Below are 18556 nucleotides of genomic sequence, written 5' to 3' on the forward strand. Positions count from 1 at the left end.
CTCCACCCCCTCTTCTGCAAGCTGCTTCTGTCTTCCCTGATCCCCTGTGTTGCACACATAATGGTGCAGCGCAGGCGCACACGCTCCCTGCAGATTGCGGTTGGAATAGCAGTGTTGTTGCAATAGGTAAGATTCTCTGCATTTAACCTCTTCACCGCTGTAACACATAAAAAAAGAAGGCGAGCACCCTGTACCAAGCTTTATATAGCCTTAACTCATCTGCCTTCTCTCCCCAGCACTAAATTGATGTAGCTGCCGGAGACTGCAGAAATCCTGTGTGCTCGGAGGTAAACTCAGAAGTGGATATCCTTTTTTGATGCCATGGCAGTGGCCGGCACTATTCTCACATGGCAAGAGATTTAAGTGTACTGTGTGCATCAATGTGTCTTGTGCTGATTTGCTATATTTATTTTTTTATCTTCTGGTCGATCTCATCTTCATTTATCCATAATGGATTCTGCATGACCTACCATTCCTTCTCACACCCATCTCTGTCATATCTTTTAAACCCTATTTTTATTTTATTTTTTGTGTCCAGTCAAGAACTACATGATCTGATCCGGGGAAGGGCTGCTATGGATGTATCGGCATCCAAAGTGAAAAGTGAGGAGGACAGCAAGGTCCCATTGTGCCAGGTGACCCAGAAGGGCATGATACTTTTACCTTCTGCCTCAGGTACAGTAGCAGGAAAAAAATGTCCGTTAGGCCTCGTGCGCACGATCGCGTCTGTTTTGCGGTTCGCAAACCATGGCTCCGCAAAATACGGATACCTTCCGTGTACAATCTACATTTTGCTCGCTCCTATCATTAGAAATTACTATTCTTGTCTGCAATATGGACCAGAATAGGACATGTTCTATAATTTGTGGGACAGACATATGGATGCGGACAGCACCTAAATGACATCATGTACTGTCCGTTTTTCGGGGGGGGGGGGGGGGGGGACACCGTTAGAAATGAATGGGTCATTGCGAAATATGGTTGTGTGCATGACCCCCTAAACATCACTGACAGAGGTATATACAGGAGATCATTGCTGTGTGATTCTATAGTATGCTCATCTGTTATATCCGTGGGGAAAGTTTGCATAATACACATGATGTACCAATGACATCAACTACGCGGTTCTGTGTACGCGTACTGTCAGCCGGGGAGCTATGTGTATAGTGACATTTATATTGTCATTTTATCAGTCCTTTCATGTATGCTATTCTATTTGGTATGATAATGGTTAATAAATCATGCTACTATTGTAATCCACATGCTGCGACCCATACAACCTCCATATCTGATCTAGACCTGGACAGGTTACATAAACCTGATAACCGTCTTTTCCTTAATTTCATCAGCTGTCACTGTCCCCATAGTCACCTGCTCAGAAATGCAGCGCTCACTGGTGGGAGAGCAGCGAGAAAGGAGGGAAGCAGCGCCAGTTATGGCCACGGTGAACCCGCAGGTAAGTCACAGTTAGGTCTGGGCTCTATGATGGTAACTGGAAGCTGCAGGGATATTGTGGTCACAAGGTGAATTTTAGGTGTCCCATATGGAAAGAAAGCCACGAGGGACATTGTAAATCTCTGTCATGTTGCAATAGTTGTAAGTTAGGCTGATTCGCATCGGCATTTTACTGTTCCACCGCCGGACCCCATTGACTATAATGGGATCCGGCGGTGATCTGGCCACTCTCTGGCATAAGTGCATGCAGGCCTTTTTGTCCGGCCAAAGCTGGCATTTAGGCTGGAAAGCATCCAGATCTCCACCAGATCCTATTAGAGTCAGCAAGGTTTGGCGGTCGTGTCCAGCTATGCCGGATCCGGTGAACTCAAGATCAGTTAAACGCAGATGTGAATGAACATGTTCATTATGACGTTCTTTCCTACAGGAAACAATTAAAGTTGCATCCGCAATATTACTGTGATCTGTCCACAAGTCATGATCCTAGTATAACTATTACCAGATCAGTAAACGGTTCTGACACATCGTATAGAAAAGAGCTGAACAGTGTCTGGTACAGATCCAGAGGGGCTGCAGTACTCAAAGTGATGTGACCCTTCGTTAGTGGTTCCCAACTTGTTCCCAACAATGTAATGGCTGCTTCTCTTATTTTCTGTGATATTGGTCTATCCCCTCTAATAACATATCCAATTGATATAGTATCCCATTATAGTCAATAGGGTCGCGGCTATTCAGCATTTTGGCAACAACATACCTGCATTTATGCTGCATTTTCTTCAAGCAAAGGGAAAACACAGCAGACTTAATAAATGCATTTAAGTTTTGCTGTGTTTGCAAAAACTGCATGTTTTTTTAATGTATTTTTTTTTTGCAACATCAAAAGTGCAGCATAGCCGCGACATGTGGCAGCACTCTTACCCTGCTTTCACACCTGAGCGTTTCTCAAACGCGCGTTTTACGCGTGTTTTTGTCGCGCGTTTTTATGCGCGTTTTTTGTAATAGTAAACGCGCGTTTGACGCGCGTTTGTGTGATTGACTGCAGTGTCCTATGGCCACAAACGCGCGTCAAAACGCCCCAAAGAAGCTCAAGTACTTGTTTGAGCGTCGGGCGTTTTACAGCGCGTTCGTACGCGCTGTAAAACGCCCAGGTGTGAACCATTCCCATAGGGAAGCATTGCTTTTCATGTCTTGAGCGTTTTACAGCGCGTTTGAACGCGCTGTAAAACGCTCAGGTGTGAACTTAGGGTGAGGGCATGTCCACACAGGATGGAAAAATTTAAGTCCAAACTCGGCAGTGAATCTGCAGCATGTTTCCCTGTGTTGTGTTGAAAGCCACTGAAAAATCAGTAAATACAAAAATCACACCATTTGTTAAAATCTCTTTCTCTCTGCTGCTTTTTGCAATGTGATTCCAGTCTGGAAACCTGCCCAATTTCCCCTATATGTGGACATACCCCTACTATTGTGTTTGTCCGATATATGATATGCCAATATAGACTTATCAATAACTTGCTTCTAAAGCAAGAAAAAGTTCCTCTCCTGGGACCGTATGACACAGTTATAAGCCACAGCACCAATAAATCAATGACCGTATTCGTTTACTGTCTCTTTACGGAGCACTTGTCGTCACCCTGCCTTGCCCAGCGTGTAGTCACCCTGATGCACAGGAATGACTCATATCTATACTGTGCACTAACATAATTTTTAGCTGAAACAGCCAAAAAGTCTAATTCACACAGGGAACTGCGACTCAAAAGAAACATAAAGCAGCAAAAACAGATTTATCGAAAAACTGCAGTGAGATCTAGAACCACCGCAAAATAATTCAATGTATGAATAGAAACGTCATGACTTTCCATTCAGTGCACATCTGGCTACTGCAGTAAAGTGTCATGAACAGTAAAAAGATAACTGGTCCTCCAAATATGAAGCCAATTACTGTAATTATCTTACTAATTCTAAGCATGATGCAAGGTTACATCTTTTGAAGGATCACAGTTATTCTAAGAATATGGCTGTGCCCTAATTTGTTCGCCTTGTACATAATGTTCTTCTAGCAATAATCCTTTACGGCCTCATGCACACATTGCAGATTTGGTCAGTATCTTGCATCAGTTCCTTTTTAGGAGCTAGTCCAGAAAACACAAAGAAAGTGAAATGGAAACACTCACAGGTTGTCTCTTTTTTAGCATCCTTTCCCCGATTTTGGTTTTTGTAGTACCCCAGACCTAGGATACTACAATTTGTATATTGTCATGTATTATGCATTTTATTGTTTACTTCTGCCCGTAGTTACCAGCAAGGAATGGTTGTCAAAGGGTTGGCTCTTGGTAGGAGTGGGCTGGTCCTGCTCCGTTGCAGGAGGGGAGTTTCTGTCTAGAGAGGAGAGGAAGCACACTGCAGAGCTCCTGCTCCTGTTAGATTCTCAAGAGAGAATTACTCCAATTTCCCTCAAGTAAAGCCTTGAGACCCTAAACAGCAGCACAACCTGCTACTATCAGCATAGAAGGCAACGCTGCGACGTGTGGGATTACAGCCAAGACACCCATCAACAACCGCTAGGCCAATAACACCTAAGTGCAGAATTGCCACAAACCAACCTGCCTCCATATCCTTACTGGTGCCAGAAGGGATGTACACTTAAAGCCTGCTGTTGCTGTATGTATTTAAAGTTGTATGTTGCACTCGGTAAAGGAGACTTTGTTACGTCTAACCCCTTCCCGGGTCTTTAAACATGGCGCTTGCTCCTGAGAGGAAATGTTGACTTCATTTCTCAGAACTTTTTTTATAAAAAGTGAATGCTCATAGAGCTCCGTACACATAACTACAAAAAAGTTATATGGGTCAGAATATGGTGATGAAAAAATAAAACAGATTTTTTTTCCAAGATTTTTAATATTTATCAGTATCAAAATGCTAGAAAAACTATACATATAAGGTATCGCCGGATTTGTACTGACCTGTAGAATTAAAGTAACTGTTCAGTTTTGTCTCAAATCGAACGTCGTAAATAAATTACCCATAAGCCTGTGGCAGAATTGCGGTTTTTTTCCAATTCTACCCCATTTGGAATTTTCCTGCTTCCCACTACATCTTATGCAATATTAAATGGTGGTGTTGGAAAGTACATCTTGTCCCGCAAAAACAAGCCCTCATACAGCTATGTGAATGGAAAAATAAAAAAGGTATGGCTCTGAGAAGGCAGGGAGCGCAAAACGAAAACCTTCGGGGTAGAAAGTCTGACCTCATTCTCCATTACTACATTTCCATTGCACCGATCCCCAGGGAGTAACGGTCTGAGGGAGTACACTGTGACACAACACTTCAACAGGGCCACTTCCACTCCCATGCTCTACACCGGCTTCTCAGGGGGTCACTGCACTTCGATGCAAATCTGCAATGTGTGTATGAGGCCTTATTCTTCTGTTCTCTGTTATAGTTCTGTTTCAGCTCCCTGGAGCCTAAAGAGGAACCTGCTATACAAGATGAAAGCCCTCAACACACCATAGAGATAACCAGCCAAGCCTACCCAGAAGGTGAGCTCCATTCTACAAAAGTCATGTGTATGACAGCCATGCCCACATCTGTATTTCACGCTGCATACTGGACGGAATTTATTAACCGCTGTAATTTTTGCTCAGGAATCTTTTTTTCTTTTGCAGAAAATTTGCTACTTTTTCCACAGTTATGCTATGCTCAGCACTTTTGAAAAAGTTGGGTAGGGGTTATCAGACAGGTCGTGGCAACCACGGCCCAACATATTTACTATACTTCACGCCAGAAGCATAGATTTGCTTTTGTGGTGCACAAACTGCTACAAAGGTGCACCAAATTTTTAAAAAGACCCATGCCGCTTAATAAATTTCCCCATTTCAGGACATATTTTAATTAAGGCCCCTTTCTGACGAGCGAGTGTCTTTATATTGATTTATGATGCTATGTAACCCTTACAGTTCTGAAATGTATTAGATGACACTGACATAATGCTGTCAGTGTTATCAAATACATTCCAGATCTCTAAGGGTTACATAGCATCATAAATCAATATAATCCTATGTGACCCCGACAGTGCTGGAAGTTCAGGAAGGGTGCCTCGCTGCGAGTCCGGAGCGTGACACTCTCTCGTCTGAAGACCACTGCTATATGAAATGTCAGATTTAGGCCCATGCACACAAACGTTCTTTTGGTTTGCATCCGAGCCGCATTTTTTGCTGCTTGGATGCGGACCCATTCACTTTAATGGGGCCGCAAAAAATGAGGACAGCACTCCGTGTGCTGTCCGGATCCATTGCTCCGTTCCGTGGTCCGCCCCAAAAAATATAAGCTGTCCTATTCTTGTCCGTTTTGCGGACAAGAATAGGCAGTTATAGTAATGTCTGTCCGTGCCGTTCCGCAAACTGCAGAACGCACACGGACGCCATCCGTGTTTTGCGCATCCGCAATTTGCGGATCGCAAAACACACAACGGCCGTGTGCATGAGGCCATAGTCCAACGTGTAAAATTTAATTTACTCACACAGCACCTACTGTAGTTAAATCTGGTGCAGAAAAAGTGGTTGCATTGCCTATAGTAACCAGAGTTTGCTTTCATTGATCTCCATGGACTTTTAGGTTCCATGCACATGGTAGTGTAATTTATGCATATTTTCCATGTGGATTTTGCTGTGTTTCCACACCGTATTCACACCAATATTCGCTTGTGTTACATGCGGGTTCTGTTGTGGGTTGCACAACAAAACAATTGACATGCTACGGATTTCAAAATGTGCACCACGGGTCAACTTACACTTGGAAAATTTCTGGCCAGTGCATATAAGATTTTAAAACTCTTACGTACTTAGCTGGTATTCGCAAGGGGTTTGTTTTGCTGGTGGAATTTGGTGTGGATACCATGCCAATAAACCTCCGGCAGCAGCTCTGAATCTGCCTCCCTTCGTGTTCAATGCACTTCATTTGCAGTTTTATGTCCAGACAGTCACCTGTGGAACCTGTAGCTGGTGTCCGATCAAGGGTCAGCTCCATTCAATGGGGCTAAACCACAAGTGGGTCTGCGGCATTCAAATTGAGAAACTGTGGCAGAAACCGCAGAATACTTGGTGCATTTTGCCTTTGCAAAATCCACCATGTGAACTAGCCCTTGCACTGCTGATTTTCCGCACAGGAAATCCAGGCATAATACACACCATTTGCATGCGGCCTTCTTGGTTGCTATGAGCTGTGGCACTCCAGAAGTACCCTGACCCTGCTTTCACACCTGAGCGTTTCCCAAACGCGCGTCAAACGCGCGTTTTTGACGTGCGTTTCTGCCGCGCGTTTTTTGTAATAGTAAACGCGCGTTTGACGCGCGTTTGTGTCATTGACTGCAGTGTCCTATGGCCACAAACGCGCATCAAAACGCCCCAAAGAAGCTCAAGTACTTGTTTGAGCGTCGGGCGTTTTACAGCGCGATCGTACGCGCTGTAAAACGCCCAGGTGAGAACCATTCCCATAGGGAAGCATTGCTTTTCATGTGTTGAGCGTTTTACAGCGCGTTTGAACGCGCTGTAAAACGCTCAGGTGTGAACTTAGGGTAAAGGCCAAGATGAAAACAAATGCATATATACAGTAGCTGCATTCAGGAGAATGGAACTGAAATTCTGCAGCGTGTGAAGGCACCCTTACGCTGGGTTTAGCACTCTATCCATGCCTTTGACTATGCATATGGCTATGCATGTGTATCACAACTTATGACTCCTGAATTTCCTTACAGGCCTTGAGGGAAAGGACAGCCCTCATTCTGATACTACACTGTGTCTCTGTGATACGTGTGGCTGCCAGCATGTGCCTGGGGCAAAATGTGAAACCTGCGGTGAAGTCTGTCAATTTAAAGAGAGGTAAGAAAAAAATCTGTAAGTCGTGGGGGGTAGGGGTTGGTTGGGGAGCGGGTCAGTGTCACCCTCTCCCTGGTTTCTGGGGTATCTACAGCAGGTCCGTGATCGTGGAGCCATCACAAGGTTTTGGGGTAGGCAACGAGACCCCAAAACCCGTCAAGAAACGGAGACCAAAGGAATACCAAAGTCCAGCAGAGTCGGAGGCTGAGCCAATGGTGAGGAAAGAGGCATCACTGTATTCATGTCAACCGTGTACTGTCTGTGCAAGTGTTATGAATGGAGAGTGCAGTAGGTATCAGGACTGGACTGTGGGATGGGACCAGAACTAGGTGATATTTCGACCACGCGGTGTGTCACAAGATTTTAAGATAAACTATTCTCGTGTCTGAAAATGAACATTGCACTGGACCCTCGTTGAGCATCACCTATCGCTGTGCTGCAACAGAAACGAGCGCCAGCCTCAGTGTAACACGATGCATGCTCATAAACATGTGAAAAGAATAAGTGATACGTCCATGTGCACGCTGTCATTGTAGTGTACTGTTGTCAGATATGTACCTGGAAAGTATTTCTGTTCAGGAAAAGCTGAAAGAGCGGAAAAGCCCAGGAGATGCTGATGAACCCCATGTGAGGAGCTCAGAAGGGGAGCTATGGAGCCAGAGAGAACCACAAAGTAATTATTTTACTCAATCTGTGTCTTGCTTATATATGTATAAAACATAGTGCAAATGCTTTAATCAGGGTCATTGAAATCAACTCAGGACTCTTAAACTTACTCTCCCAAGCACCCTCTGATCCAGTGTCTCCTCGTGGTTTCCTCTAAGGACTGCGGCAGTGATGTCCTATATACTTCTGCACAGGGTTGCCAACCGTCCAAAAATTTCTGGACAGTCCATAAAAATAGGCGACTTTTTTACTGTGTCTGTGTGGGGGGAAAAAAATAGACTTGTCCATAAATTTTTTCAGGCTGGTGGTATTTGATTAGATTATTTTGGTGGTAATTATCATCATTTTACAGCTCACAGTAAATGCTGGCAATGAGTTACTATCAGTATATTGAGCTATAGACATGTATTACTTGTAATCTTCATCATTCATTATGGTTTTCCTATTTTTCCATAAAAAATGTTGGCTGTCCGTGATTTGGGGATAAGTTGTCCAAAAAAAAAAGAAAAAGTCTGGTTGGTAACCCTGTGTGCAGCCAATTGCTGGCCTCAGCAGTTTAGTGTCTTACACTGCTGAGGCCAGTAACTGGCTGCAACGGTATACAGTGGACGGGACCGCTGGAGACAAAGCAAACATCATGGCTGCAGCCCAGTTGAGAAGCTGAAGCGACAGCGCTGGATCCGAGGGGGCTCTGGAAGGTGAGATTAAGCTTTATTTATTATTTTAACAATGTCCCTGCAGTTGGCCCATTAAAAATATATATTGAAAACCCCTTTAACAGCTTGCGGATTGGCTGTTGACTATAAATGCCAGGGGGTAAGCACTTAACGCTGACAGTCTGATACTGTGCAGGAGTGGGGAGCCCACTGCCAGTGACAGCTGAACTCCCCATAGAGGCAGGGGCGTTTTTTACTGTCTCTGGCTTCCCTATCGCCGTACACACAGCTCTCAATGAGCACTGTATGTACAGATCAGGAAGCGGCAACGCCACCACTTTCTGATCTGGTTCTAGTGATCATGTGGTTGCTGTATCTGGATGAGCTGTTGGGTCTTAGTAGACCTAGATCAGGCATGCTCAACCTGTGGCCCTCCAGCTGTTGTAAAACTACAACTCCCATCATGCCTTGTTGTAGGCTGATAGCTGTAGGCTGTCCAGGCATGCTGGGAGTTGTAGTTTTGCAACAGCTGGAGGGCCGCAGGTTGGGCATCCCTGACCTAGATCTCAGCAGTGAGGCTGAACAGCCTTGTACGACCTCTGGGAGCTGTATTCCTCCTGTAACTGTGGCTAATAGGTAACAGGAGAAATAAAAAAAAGTTTAATGTTAACTGTCCCCCCAAAAGTCTTGTATGACCTTATGGGGGACACAGAGTGTAAAAAATAAAAAATAACAAAGAAATGCTACACTGCAGCTTCATAAACCAGATATCCCCCATGACTATTATGGAGAAGGGACATCATTTAAAAAAAAAAAGTATTTAAGTTGCACTTAAAGCTATTAGAATTTCATTTCCCCTGAGATAAAAATTAAAAAAATGCTAAAAGAAAATTTACATAAAAATAAAGCCTCATATATCACTTAAAAAAGGTGCAAAAATGATTTACATAACCAAATGGAAATAGGGGGGATAGGGAAACAGCCTGGGCTATTAAGGAGGTGGATTTATAGATTTACCAACTTCAAAATATATTCTTAACCCCATAATTGGACATCACTAAAAATATGTGAAAGTGAAAGGCCAAAATATTTATTTCAAATAAATTCTAAAGCTTTGCCACAGTTGAGTCCATTTAGGTTAGGTATCCAGAGTTGTCTGTGGAAATTCTAGCATTTCTATGGCTCGCAGGCATAACTTTAGAGCAGCATGGAGGCTCATTAGTTAACACTGTTGCCTTGCTGGGTTCAGAGCAATATCTGCATGCACTTTGTATGTTCTCCCATATGTGCGTGGGTTTTCTTTAGGTACTCTGGTTTCCTCACACTCTCTACAGAACATACTGATAGGTTAATTTCCGATATTCTGTAGGTTATAAGTAACAATAGGGACAGGGAGTGATGGCATTCTCTATATAGCACTGCAGAACATGTTGGCGCCCAAACAGTGCAGTCTTTATAGCACCATGCATGATTGGTAGGAGATAAAGAGAGGTCTGTTGACCTGTGGTTAAGAAAGGCCTTCAGTAAACTGAATCTGGTATGACTGATTGCAGTGTCAGTGCCTCATGTATTTTCTTCTTCAACATTTGTTTAAATAATTATAAGAATAGGTGCACTACAGTGGTGGATTCAAACAGTAACATCTGACTAAACCCTCAGAATGATGTTAAAAATTAGACTTACAGTACAGACCAAAAGTTTGGACACACCTTCTCATTCAAAGAGTTTTCTTTATTTTCATGACTATGAAAATTGTAGATTCACACTGAAGGGATCAAAACTATGAATTAACACATGTGGAATTATATACATAACAAAAAAGTGTGAAACAACTGAAAATATGTAATATTCTAGGTTCTTCAAAGTAGCCCCCTTTTGCTTTGATTACTGCTTTGCACACTCTTGGCATTCTCTTGTTGAGCTTCAAGAGGTAGTCACCTGAAATGGTCTTCCAACAGTCTTGAAGGAGTTCCCAGAGATGCTTAGCACTTGTTGGCCCTTTTGCCTTCACTCTGCGGTACAGCCCACCCCAAACCATCTCGATTGGGTTCAGGTCCGGTGACTGTGGAGGCCAGGTCATCTGGCGCAGCACCCCATCACTCTTCTTCATGGTCAAATAGCCCTTACACAGCCTGGAGGTGTGTTTGGGGTCATTGTCCTGTTGAAAAATAAATGATGGTCCAACTAAACGCAAACCGGATGGAATAGCATGCCTCTGCAAGATGCTGTGGTAGCCATGCTGGTTCAGTATGCCTTCAATTTTGAATAAATCCCCAACAGTGTAACCAGCAAAGCACCCCCACACCATCACACCTCCTCCTCCATGCTTCACGGTGGGAACCAGGCATGTAGAGTCCATCCGTTCACCTTTTCTGCGTCACACAAAGACACGGTGGTTGGAACCAAAGATCTCAAATTTGGACTCATCAGACCAAAACACAGATTTCCACTGTTCTAATGATGTGTCTTCTGCTAGAACTCTGTGTGGCATTGACCTGGTCTCTAATCTGAGCTGCTGTTAACCTGCGATTTCTGAGGCTGGTGACTCGGATGAACTTATCCTCCGCAGCAGAGGTGACTCTTGGTCTTCCTTTCCTGGGGCGGTCCGCATGTGAGCCAGTTTCTTTGTAGCGCTTGATGTTTTTGTGACTGCACTTGGGGACACTTTCAAAGTTTTCCCAATTTTTCAGACTGACTGACCTTCATTTCTTAAAGTAATGATGGCCACTCGTTTTTCTTTACTTAGCTGCTTTTTTCTTGCCATAATACAAATTCTAACAGTCTATTCAGTAGGACTATCAGCTGTGTATCCACCTGACTTCTCCACAACGCAACTGATGGTCCCAACCCCATTTATAAGGCAAGAAATCCCACTTATTAAACCTGACAGGGCACACCTGTGAAGTGAAAACCATTTCAGGTGACTACCTCTTGAAGCTCATCAAGAAAATGCCAAGAGTGTGCAAAGCAGTAATCAAAGCAAAAGGTGGCTACTTTGAAGAACCTAGAATATGACATATTTTCAGTTGTTTTTACACTTTTTTGTTATGTATATAATTTCACATGTGTTAATTCATAGTTTTGATGCCTTCAGTGTGAATCTAGAATTTTCATAGTCATGAAAATAAAGAAAACTCTTTGAATGAGAAGGTGTGTCCAAACTTTTGGTCTGTACTGTATATTAAGGACATACCTGAGCCCGCGCACCACACCAAGGTTTCTCAACTTTCCCACATGAGAAACCTTGTCGTGGTGCGCGGGCTCAGGTATGTCCTTAATATAAGGATATACTGGCTAAACTCTCATTATTTACATCATTGTGAGGGTTTAGTCAGATGTTACTGTTTGCATCCACCACAGTAATGCACCTATTCTTGTAATTATTTATTCTATATATCATTCCACATCCACACATTTTACCATCTGGTGTAGGATGTCTCTGTGACACTTGTGGTCTGTTGCGGGCATCCTCATCCTCATCCCTTAGCAACAGACCACAAGCGCAGTATCTGCTCCCCCGAGTATAAATGCACAACTGCATTTGGGGTTGAGCATTTCCTGCCTTTGGAGACCACGTATTTTTGTCATTTAAATTCAACATTTGTTTAGATCATTCTTGAACCTCTCCCCTTGCTTCCAATGTCATGTCCTATCTGGGTAATTATACCCTAAATGCCTGCATGTCCAGCTCTTGCACCCAGATTAGCCCCAGTACCCACACTTGAGTCTCTACTGCAGAAATGTAGCTTTTCCATCCTTCCAGATCCCCGTTTTTACTTTACAGTTATGGGTGCCTGTCTTATTTCCTGCAATGTCAAAGTTTCAGGGGACGAGTCGGGAGATTCTTGGTCTTGGTCGTCTTACCTGGAGGAACAGAAATGCGTTGCTGCTCCTCTCAATCTGTTTCGGGAGGTAAGTCTGGTTTTAGAAAACACATTAAACATTATTAAGATTTAGAAGAAATGTCCACTTTATAAACAAAAGATGTACAAATGTCACGTGATGAACAAGCATTGTAACTAAACCAATGAGAAAAAAATCAGGCAATCTACATGACAAAAGTATCCATAAAACATACAAGCTACACATTGGCCTTTGAGAGGTTTTGTCAGGCATTTTTTTCAAAAATACACTAGTGACAACTAAAATGGCTTTCCATTGGGGGTTGGTCACATTTCATGCTACAAAACCCAAAATATGTAGCGGTTTTCATCCAACTTTGCAAGACTAAGGCTAATTTCACACTTGACTTTTTGTCTGATCCGGCAGGGATCAGCAAAAACTCTTACGTTTGTATTAATACAACCGGCAGCATCAGTTATGAATGGATCCGGTTGTATTATCTCTAAAATGGCCATTGCGGAACCGTCACTAAAACCATTGTAAGTCAATGGGGGACGGATCTGTTTCCTATTTTGTCCGAGAAAACTCATATGGCACCATTGACTTGCATTGTGTGTCATGCCAGATACATTTTGCTCCGCATCCCATGATGGAAAGAAAACCGCAGCATGCGGCTGTTTTCTGTACAGTATGGAAATGCAACCAAATAGAACGGAATGCATTTTGGAACATATTCAGTTCAGTTTTGTCCCCATTGACAATGAATGGGGGCAAAACGAAAGCATTTTTCTCCGATATTGAGATCCTCTTCCGGATCTCAATACCGTTAAAGTTAAACGCAAGTGTGAAAGTAGCCTAAGTGGGAATGCTTCTTAGCTGCCCACTGCTTCGGCTCTGCCATAAACGGCATAACAGGGCAATGGTCCCTCAAATTTGAATCTGCAGCCTGATCAGATGTAAAGAGATGCTAGTGTGCGTTGGGCGGTACAATTGCTGAGGCAACCATAGGAGAGTCGGACATCATACCCTAAACCATTTTGTCATAAAAAGGACCTGTTGCCCCTTCTGATATGTCTGTTATAGTAGATACCTTTCCCTAAGACAACTATTCTGGGGCATCTATGTTTATAGGTCCGTTTTGTTCCATTCCTCTCTTACCTCTGCTTTGAGTTTTTTTACTCCCTGCCTTCACGGAGCCATAACTTGTTTAAAGTGGCATGTCCTAATACAGTCTAATACCGTCAACATGGGTCAAGTGTCAGAACATTTAGTGACACACCCCCAACTGGTAATACCCAGTAGTAAATTTATTCATATATTTCTAGGAATAACAGCAGAATTCAGAGTTCTAAGGGTACTTTCACACTAGCGTTTTTGTTTTCTGGTATTGAGTTCCGTCACAGCTTAAGGCCTCTTTCACACTACAGTATGTCCATTTCAGTGTTTTGCGGTCCGTTTTTCACGGATCCGTTGTTCTGTTTTTTGCTTCCGTTGTGGTTCCGTTTCCGTTCCGTTGTTCCGTTCCGTTTTTCCGTATGGCATATACAGTATACAGTAATTACATTGAAAAAATTGGGCTGGGCATAACATTTTCAATAGATGGTTCCGCAAAAAACGGAACGGATACGGAAGACATACGGATGCATTTCCGTATGTGTTCCGTTTTTTTTGCGGACCCATTGACTTGAATGGAGCCACGGACTGTGATTTGTGGCCAAATATAGGACATGTTCTATCTTTCACCGGAACGGAAATACGGAAACGGAATGCTTACGGAACACATTCTACTTTTTTTGCGGAACCATTGAAATGAATGGTACCGTATACGGAACGCAAAAAACGGACCGCAAAACGAAAAAAAAAAACGGTAGTGTGAAAGAGGCCTAACACCGTAAAAAACTGATCAGTTTTATCCTAATCCATTCTGAATGGAGAGCATTCCGTTCAGGATGCATCAGTTCAGTCCCTCTTATGTTTTTTGGACGGAGAAAATACCGCAGCATGCTGCAGTTTTATCTCCGGCCAAAAATACTGATCACTTGCTGGAATACATTGGAGTGTATTAGTGCCGGATCCGGCATTAAGTGTTCTGGAAAAACGGATCCAGATTTCCCGTCTGCGCATGCGCAGACCTTTAAAAATGCCCAAATTTTTTTTACCGGATCCATTTTTCCGGATGACACCGGAGAGACAGATACTGTGTTTTAATGCATTTGTCAGACAGATCTGCATCTGGATCCGTCTGACAAATGCCATCAGTTTGCGTCCGTATTGCCGGATCTGGCAGGCAAATGCGGCGACGGAATTACCTGCTGGAATCCTCTGCCGCAAGTGTGAAAGTACCCTAAGAAAGAAATTCTCCAGAATTGTTATATTACGGGGAGCACAAGTATTTACTAAAGTCGTCATTTATGGAAAGCTGCCAGATCCTCTTTATGTTCTGCCTTTTAGCTGTATTGTCTAAGTACAGTTACCTGACTACATATATTTCAGTAACACACCAGATGGCAGTATAGACTGATACAATGACATGAAGCGTACTGGTGGTTTACCAGTTACAGTCAATCTCCTAAACGAGTGTATGTTCTGTCTCCTCCGCTCCTGTATTCAGTCCTGCAGTGCTCCTATCTACAGGTATATCAATAAAGCCTGAATACGGGAACCCAGGAGACATAGCACTCTGCGGTATGCAGCATGGACTACAGACGTAGGAGACCGTTATATAATAAGAATCTTTCCTACAAGTGTAGACGGTGATTCTAAGTGATGTAATATATTTTATTAGGGAAAAATGTAAACTTTTATTAGAAAACTGCATGTAAAGTGTCCCCTGAGCGTTGCTAAGAAATTCTATCTTCAGGGTCTTCTGAACGCTGATGACAGAGCACTATAGGGGAGCAGGGCTGCCAGCGACCAGTGCTGACAGTAAGGGTGCTCTCACATGTGGTCGAAAATTCCACAGGAAAATCCAGAGGTGCAGATTCTTAGAAAGTTGTGGATTTTTGGGTGTGAATTACGGTGCGGATTTATTGTATGAGAATCTATCCATTCAGTTCAATGTGAAATGGATTCTGCAGTGGAAAAACACAGATTTTTCTGCAGCGAATCAATTTCCCATTGACTTGAATGGAAAGATTCTCATGCAGATAATCTGCAACACAACAATATTTACTCTGCAAAATGTAAATTCCGCAGTGGAACACAATGCAGGGATAGACAATATTCAGCCCCATAGGATAACATGAGGGAAAATTCCACCACGTGTGAGGGCACAGGCAGAAACCCTAAGGGCTCATGCACACAAATGTATTTTCTTTTCGTGTCCGTTCCGTTTTGTTTTTGCGTTAATTTTAATGGGTCCGCCAAAAAAACATTAGTTGCTCCATGTGCATTCCGTTTACGTATGTCCGTTCCGCAAAGGGGTAGAACATGTCCTGTTATTGTCTGCATTACGGACAAGGATAGGAATGTTCTATTAGGGGCCAGCTGTTCCGTTATGCAAAATATGTCAACCATTTTTTGGGGGAACTGTTTTTTGAAGACCGCAAAATACATAAGGTCGTATGGATGAGCCCTAAGCCTTAGGGCTGTATTACATTGTCCAACGTTTGGGCAGGGCAAGCGCTGGTGGAAGATAGCACAGGCCGATGCAAACTGAATGTGGGAGAAACAGTTGCTATCGTAGTTGTTCCTCCCTCATTCATTTCTGTTACCGGCAGCAGACCCCTAATTACACAGGGAGATGCTCTGCAGATAATCGTCATATTTCATCCTGATGAAAAATGACCATCAGCCAACAAATCAGTGGTTGCACGTTGATCAGCTGCTCAATTCTACAGGCCCACTATCAGAAACCAGTATTCCTATGAACTTTTGTTCCCGATAATTGGCCTGAAAATCATGTGGTCTACTAGGGGCCTTACTGTCAGTGCTGATCCTCCTCTGCCTGGTGCTTACTAACTAGAGACTCTCTGGGAAAGCACAGGGACTGGAGCTGCCAGCGATCAGCACTGACAGCAAGTTTTACAGGAACAGGGGCAGAAAGCTGTACGAAGCCAAAACTTTTTGTCTGTGTTCCTTAACACTCACTGTCAGCGCCGATCGGTGGTAGCCCTGCTCTCCCCTATCTTCCTGGTGCTTACTAGCTAACCAGCGTTGCACTGGGCAGATAGAGTAGTGGGTATACCAGCGATCACTGCTGGCACAGATCAAATAGGCAGGGAAACATAGTAAAATCTGCATATGCATCTTATAGTCATCTGTCATTAGCATTCAGTACAGTAGATGCTAATTTGGGCAAAAATTATTTCCAAACTGAATTTACAGCAGATGGACTCCAGTCAAGCTGTAGAAATGTCTCAAAGATAATGAAAAGAACTGGCAGGCACCATTGTCATAACAAAGGGTCTGAACACACATCATTTTAGTTTTTCCATTTTAATAAATCTGAAGAAATTTCTAAATTACTATTTTCACTTTCTCATTATGCGGTATTAAGTGCAGATTGACTGGGGGGAACTTGATTTTTTTTAATATTTTTTTATTTTAGCACAAGGCTGTAACATAACATAATGTTAAAAGAGTGAAAGGACCTGAAAACTTTCTGAATGCATTGTATATTGCTTTGATCTATTTTCCTAGAAGTCATGAATGACTATCGGGGCTGCAAGCCTTCATGGTTCTTGTTGGCATCTGAACATGCTGTTTACATTCCTCATCATATAGGTTATATTCTTCTGGGCATCTAAAGAATCATACATAAAAATAGCTCAAGATGCTGCATGACTTAATAGTAGACACTCGCAGTAGTGGGAGTACACATCAATTTCTGCATATATAGGACCTGCAGGAAACATCTTCATGGTTATTGTTATCTTACGGTCTGCTCTGCTGTTGTTCTGAAGAGCTATAACCACCACCACCCCATCAGCTATATTGGAATAAAGCCATTTCATGTACTTATGTTGCACTGCTGCTGCCACTCACATTGGGTTGTTACTGCTTATACGTCGTCAGTATAATGTTTTGCCCGTATGATAAAGGAATTGATTTGTCTGCAGTGGCAGCTGGGAACTCAGCACAAGAATGGCTTCAAGGTGGGGATGAAGCTAGAGGGAATCGACCCCCAGCATCCATCCATGTATTTCATCCTCACGGTGGCTGAGGTGAGATCAGCTTACACAGGTACAGCAAAATAGTCATGTAAATCAAATGCGTTGTAACTCTGCAAAACTTCATAGGCATCTGTCAGCAGTTTTGTACCCATGACACTGGCTGACCTGTTACATGTGCGCTTGGCAGCTGAAGGCATCTGTGTTGGTCCTGTGTTCTTATGTGCCCGCATTGCTGAGAAAAATGTTGTTGTAATATATGCAAATGAGCCTCTTAGAGCAACGGGGGCGTTGCCTTTACACCTAGAGGCTCTGCTCTCTCTGCAACAGCCGCAACCTCTGCACTTTGACACGGACAGGCAGTGAAAGCTTCATAATGCCTGGCTCTGTCAATCATAGTGGAGAGAGAGCGGCAGTTGCAGAAAGAGCAGAACCTCTAGGTGTAACAGCAACGCCCCTGTTGCTCCTAGCGGCCCATTTCCATATGAACATGGGACCAACACAGATGCCTTCAAGTGCTCATGTAACAGGTCAGCCAGTTTCATAGGGACAAAACTGCTGACAGATGCCCTTTAAAGGGGTTGTGGTATTAGAGAAAATGGTTAGAGAAAAGGGCCTCTTTCTTTTTCCCAGAAACATTTCCACCCTTGACCACAGGGTATGATTAGTATGATTAGTATTTACGGATCAGTAAAATATAAACAATGGGGAGAATTTTTGAAGTCAGGCTTGAGTCTGCATTGCTTGTGCAGTGTCCCAGGGGGTCAGTAGTGTATGCTGGGCTTGGTAGTGCAGATTGACCACTAACCTGGGATCCACTGTCGTCTTCAAATCGGGGCGAATGCTGGAACAGGCAGGTTATTAAACAGTTCGTGACGCCAGTGTCAATTAAACGGTGACACGCCGTGTAAAGTATGGTGGACGAATGAAGCAAGCACAGGATAGCCAACAAAAA

At 43.3% G+C, this 18556-nt stretch overlaps 1 protein-coding gene across 1 annotated transcript in view; it reads left to right on the plus strand.

Annotated features, from left to right (window-relative positions):
* The first annotated feature begins 1367 nt into the window (after positions 1-1367).
* The window catches only part of L3MBTL1 (L3MBTL histone methyl-lysine binding protein 1), a 37205-nt gene continuing 20016 nt past the window's right edge, over positions 1368-18556 (plus strand). The window contains exons 1-7 of the mRNA XM_044298348.1: positions 1368-1456; positions 4895-4991; positions 7205-7328; positions 7420-7540; positions 7905-7998; positions 12468-12559; positions 17551-17655. Coding sequence (XP_044154283.1) covers positions 1382-1456; positions 4895-4991; positions 7205-7328; positions 7420-7540; positions 7905-7998; positions 12468-12559; positions 17551-17655 — 708 coding nt within the window. The 5' untranslated portion in view covers positions 1368-1381. The remainder of the gene's footprint in view (positions 1457-4894; positions 4992-7204; positions 7329-7419; positions 7541-7904; positions 7999-12467; positions 12560-17550; positions 17656-18556) is intronic.

The sequence above is a fragment of the Bufo gargarizans genome, chromosome 6 (genome assembly GCF_014858855.1).
Source record: "Bufo gargarizans isolate SCDJY-AF-19 chromosome 6, ASM1485885v1, whole genome shotgun sequence".
NCBI classification, from domain to species: domain Eukaryota; kingdom Metazoa; phylum Chordata; class Amphibia; order Anura; family Bufonidae; genus Bufo; species Bufo gargarizans.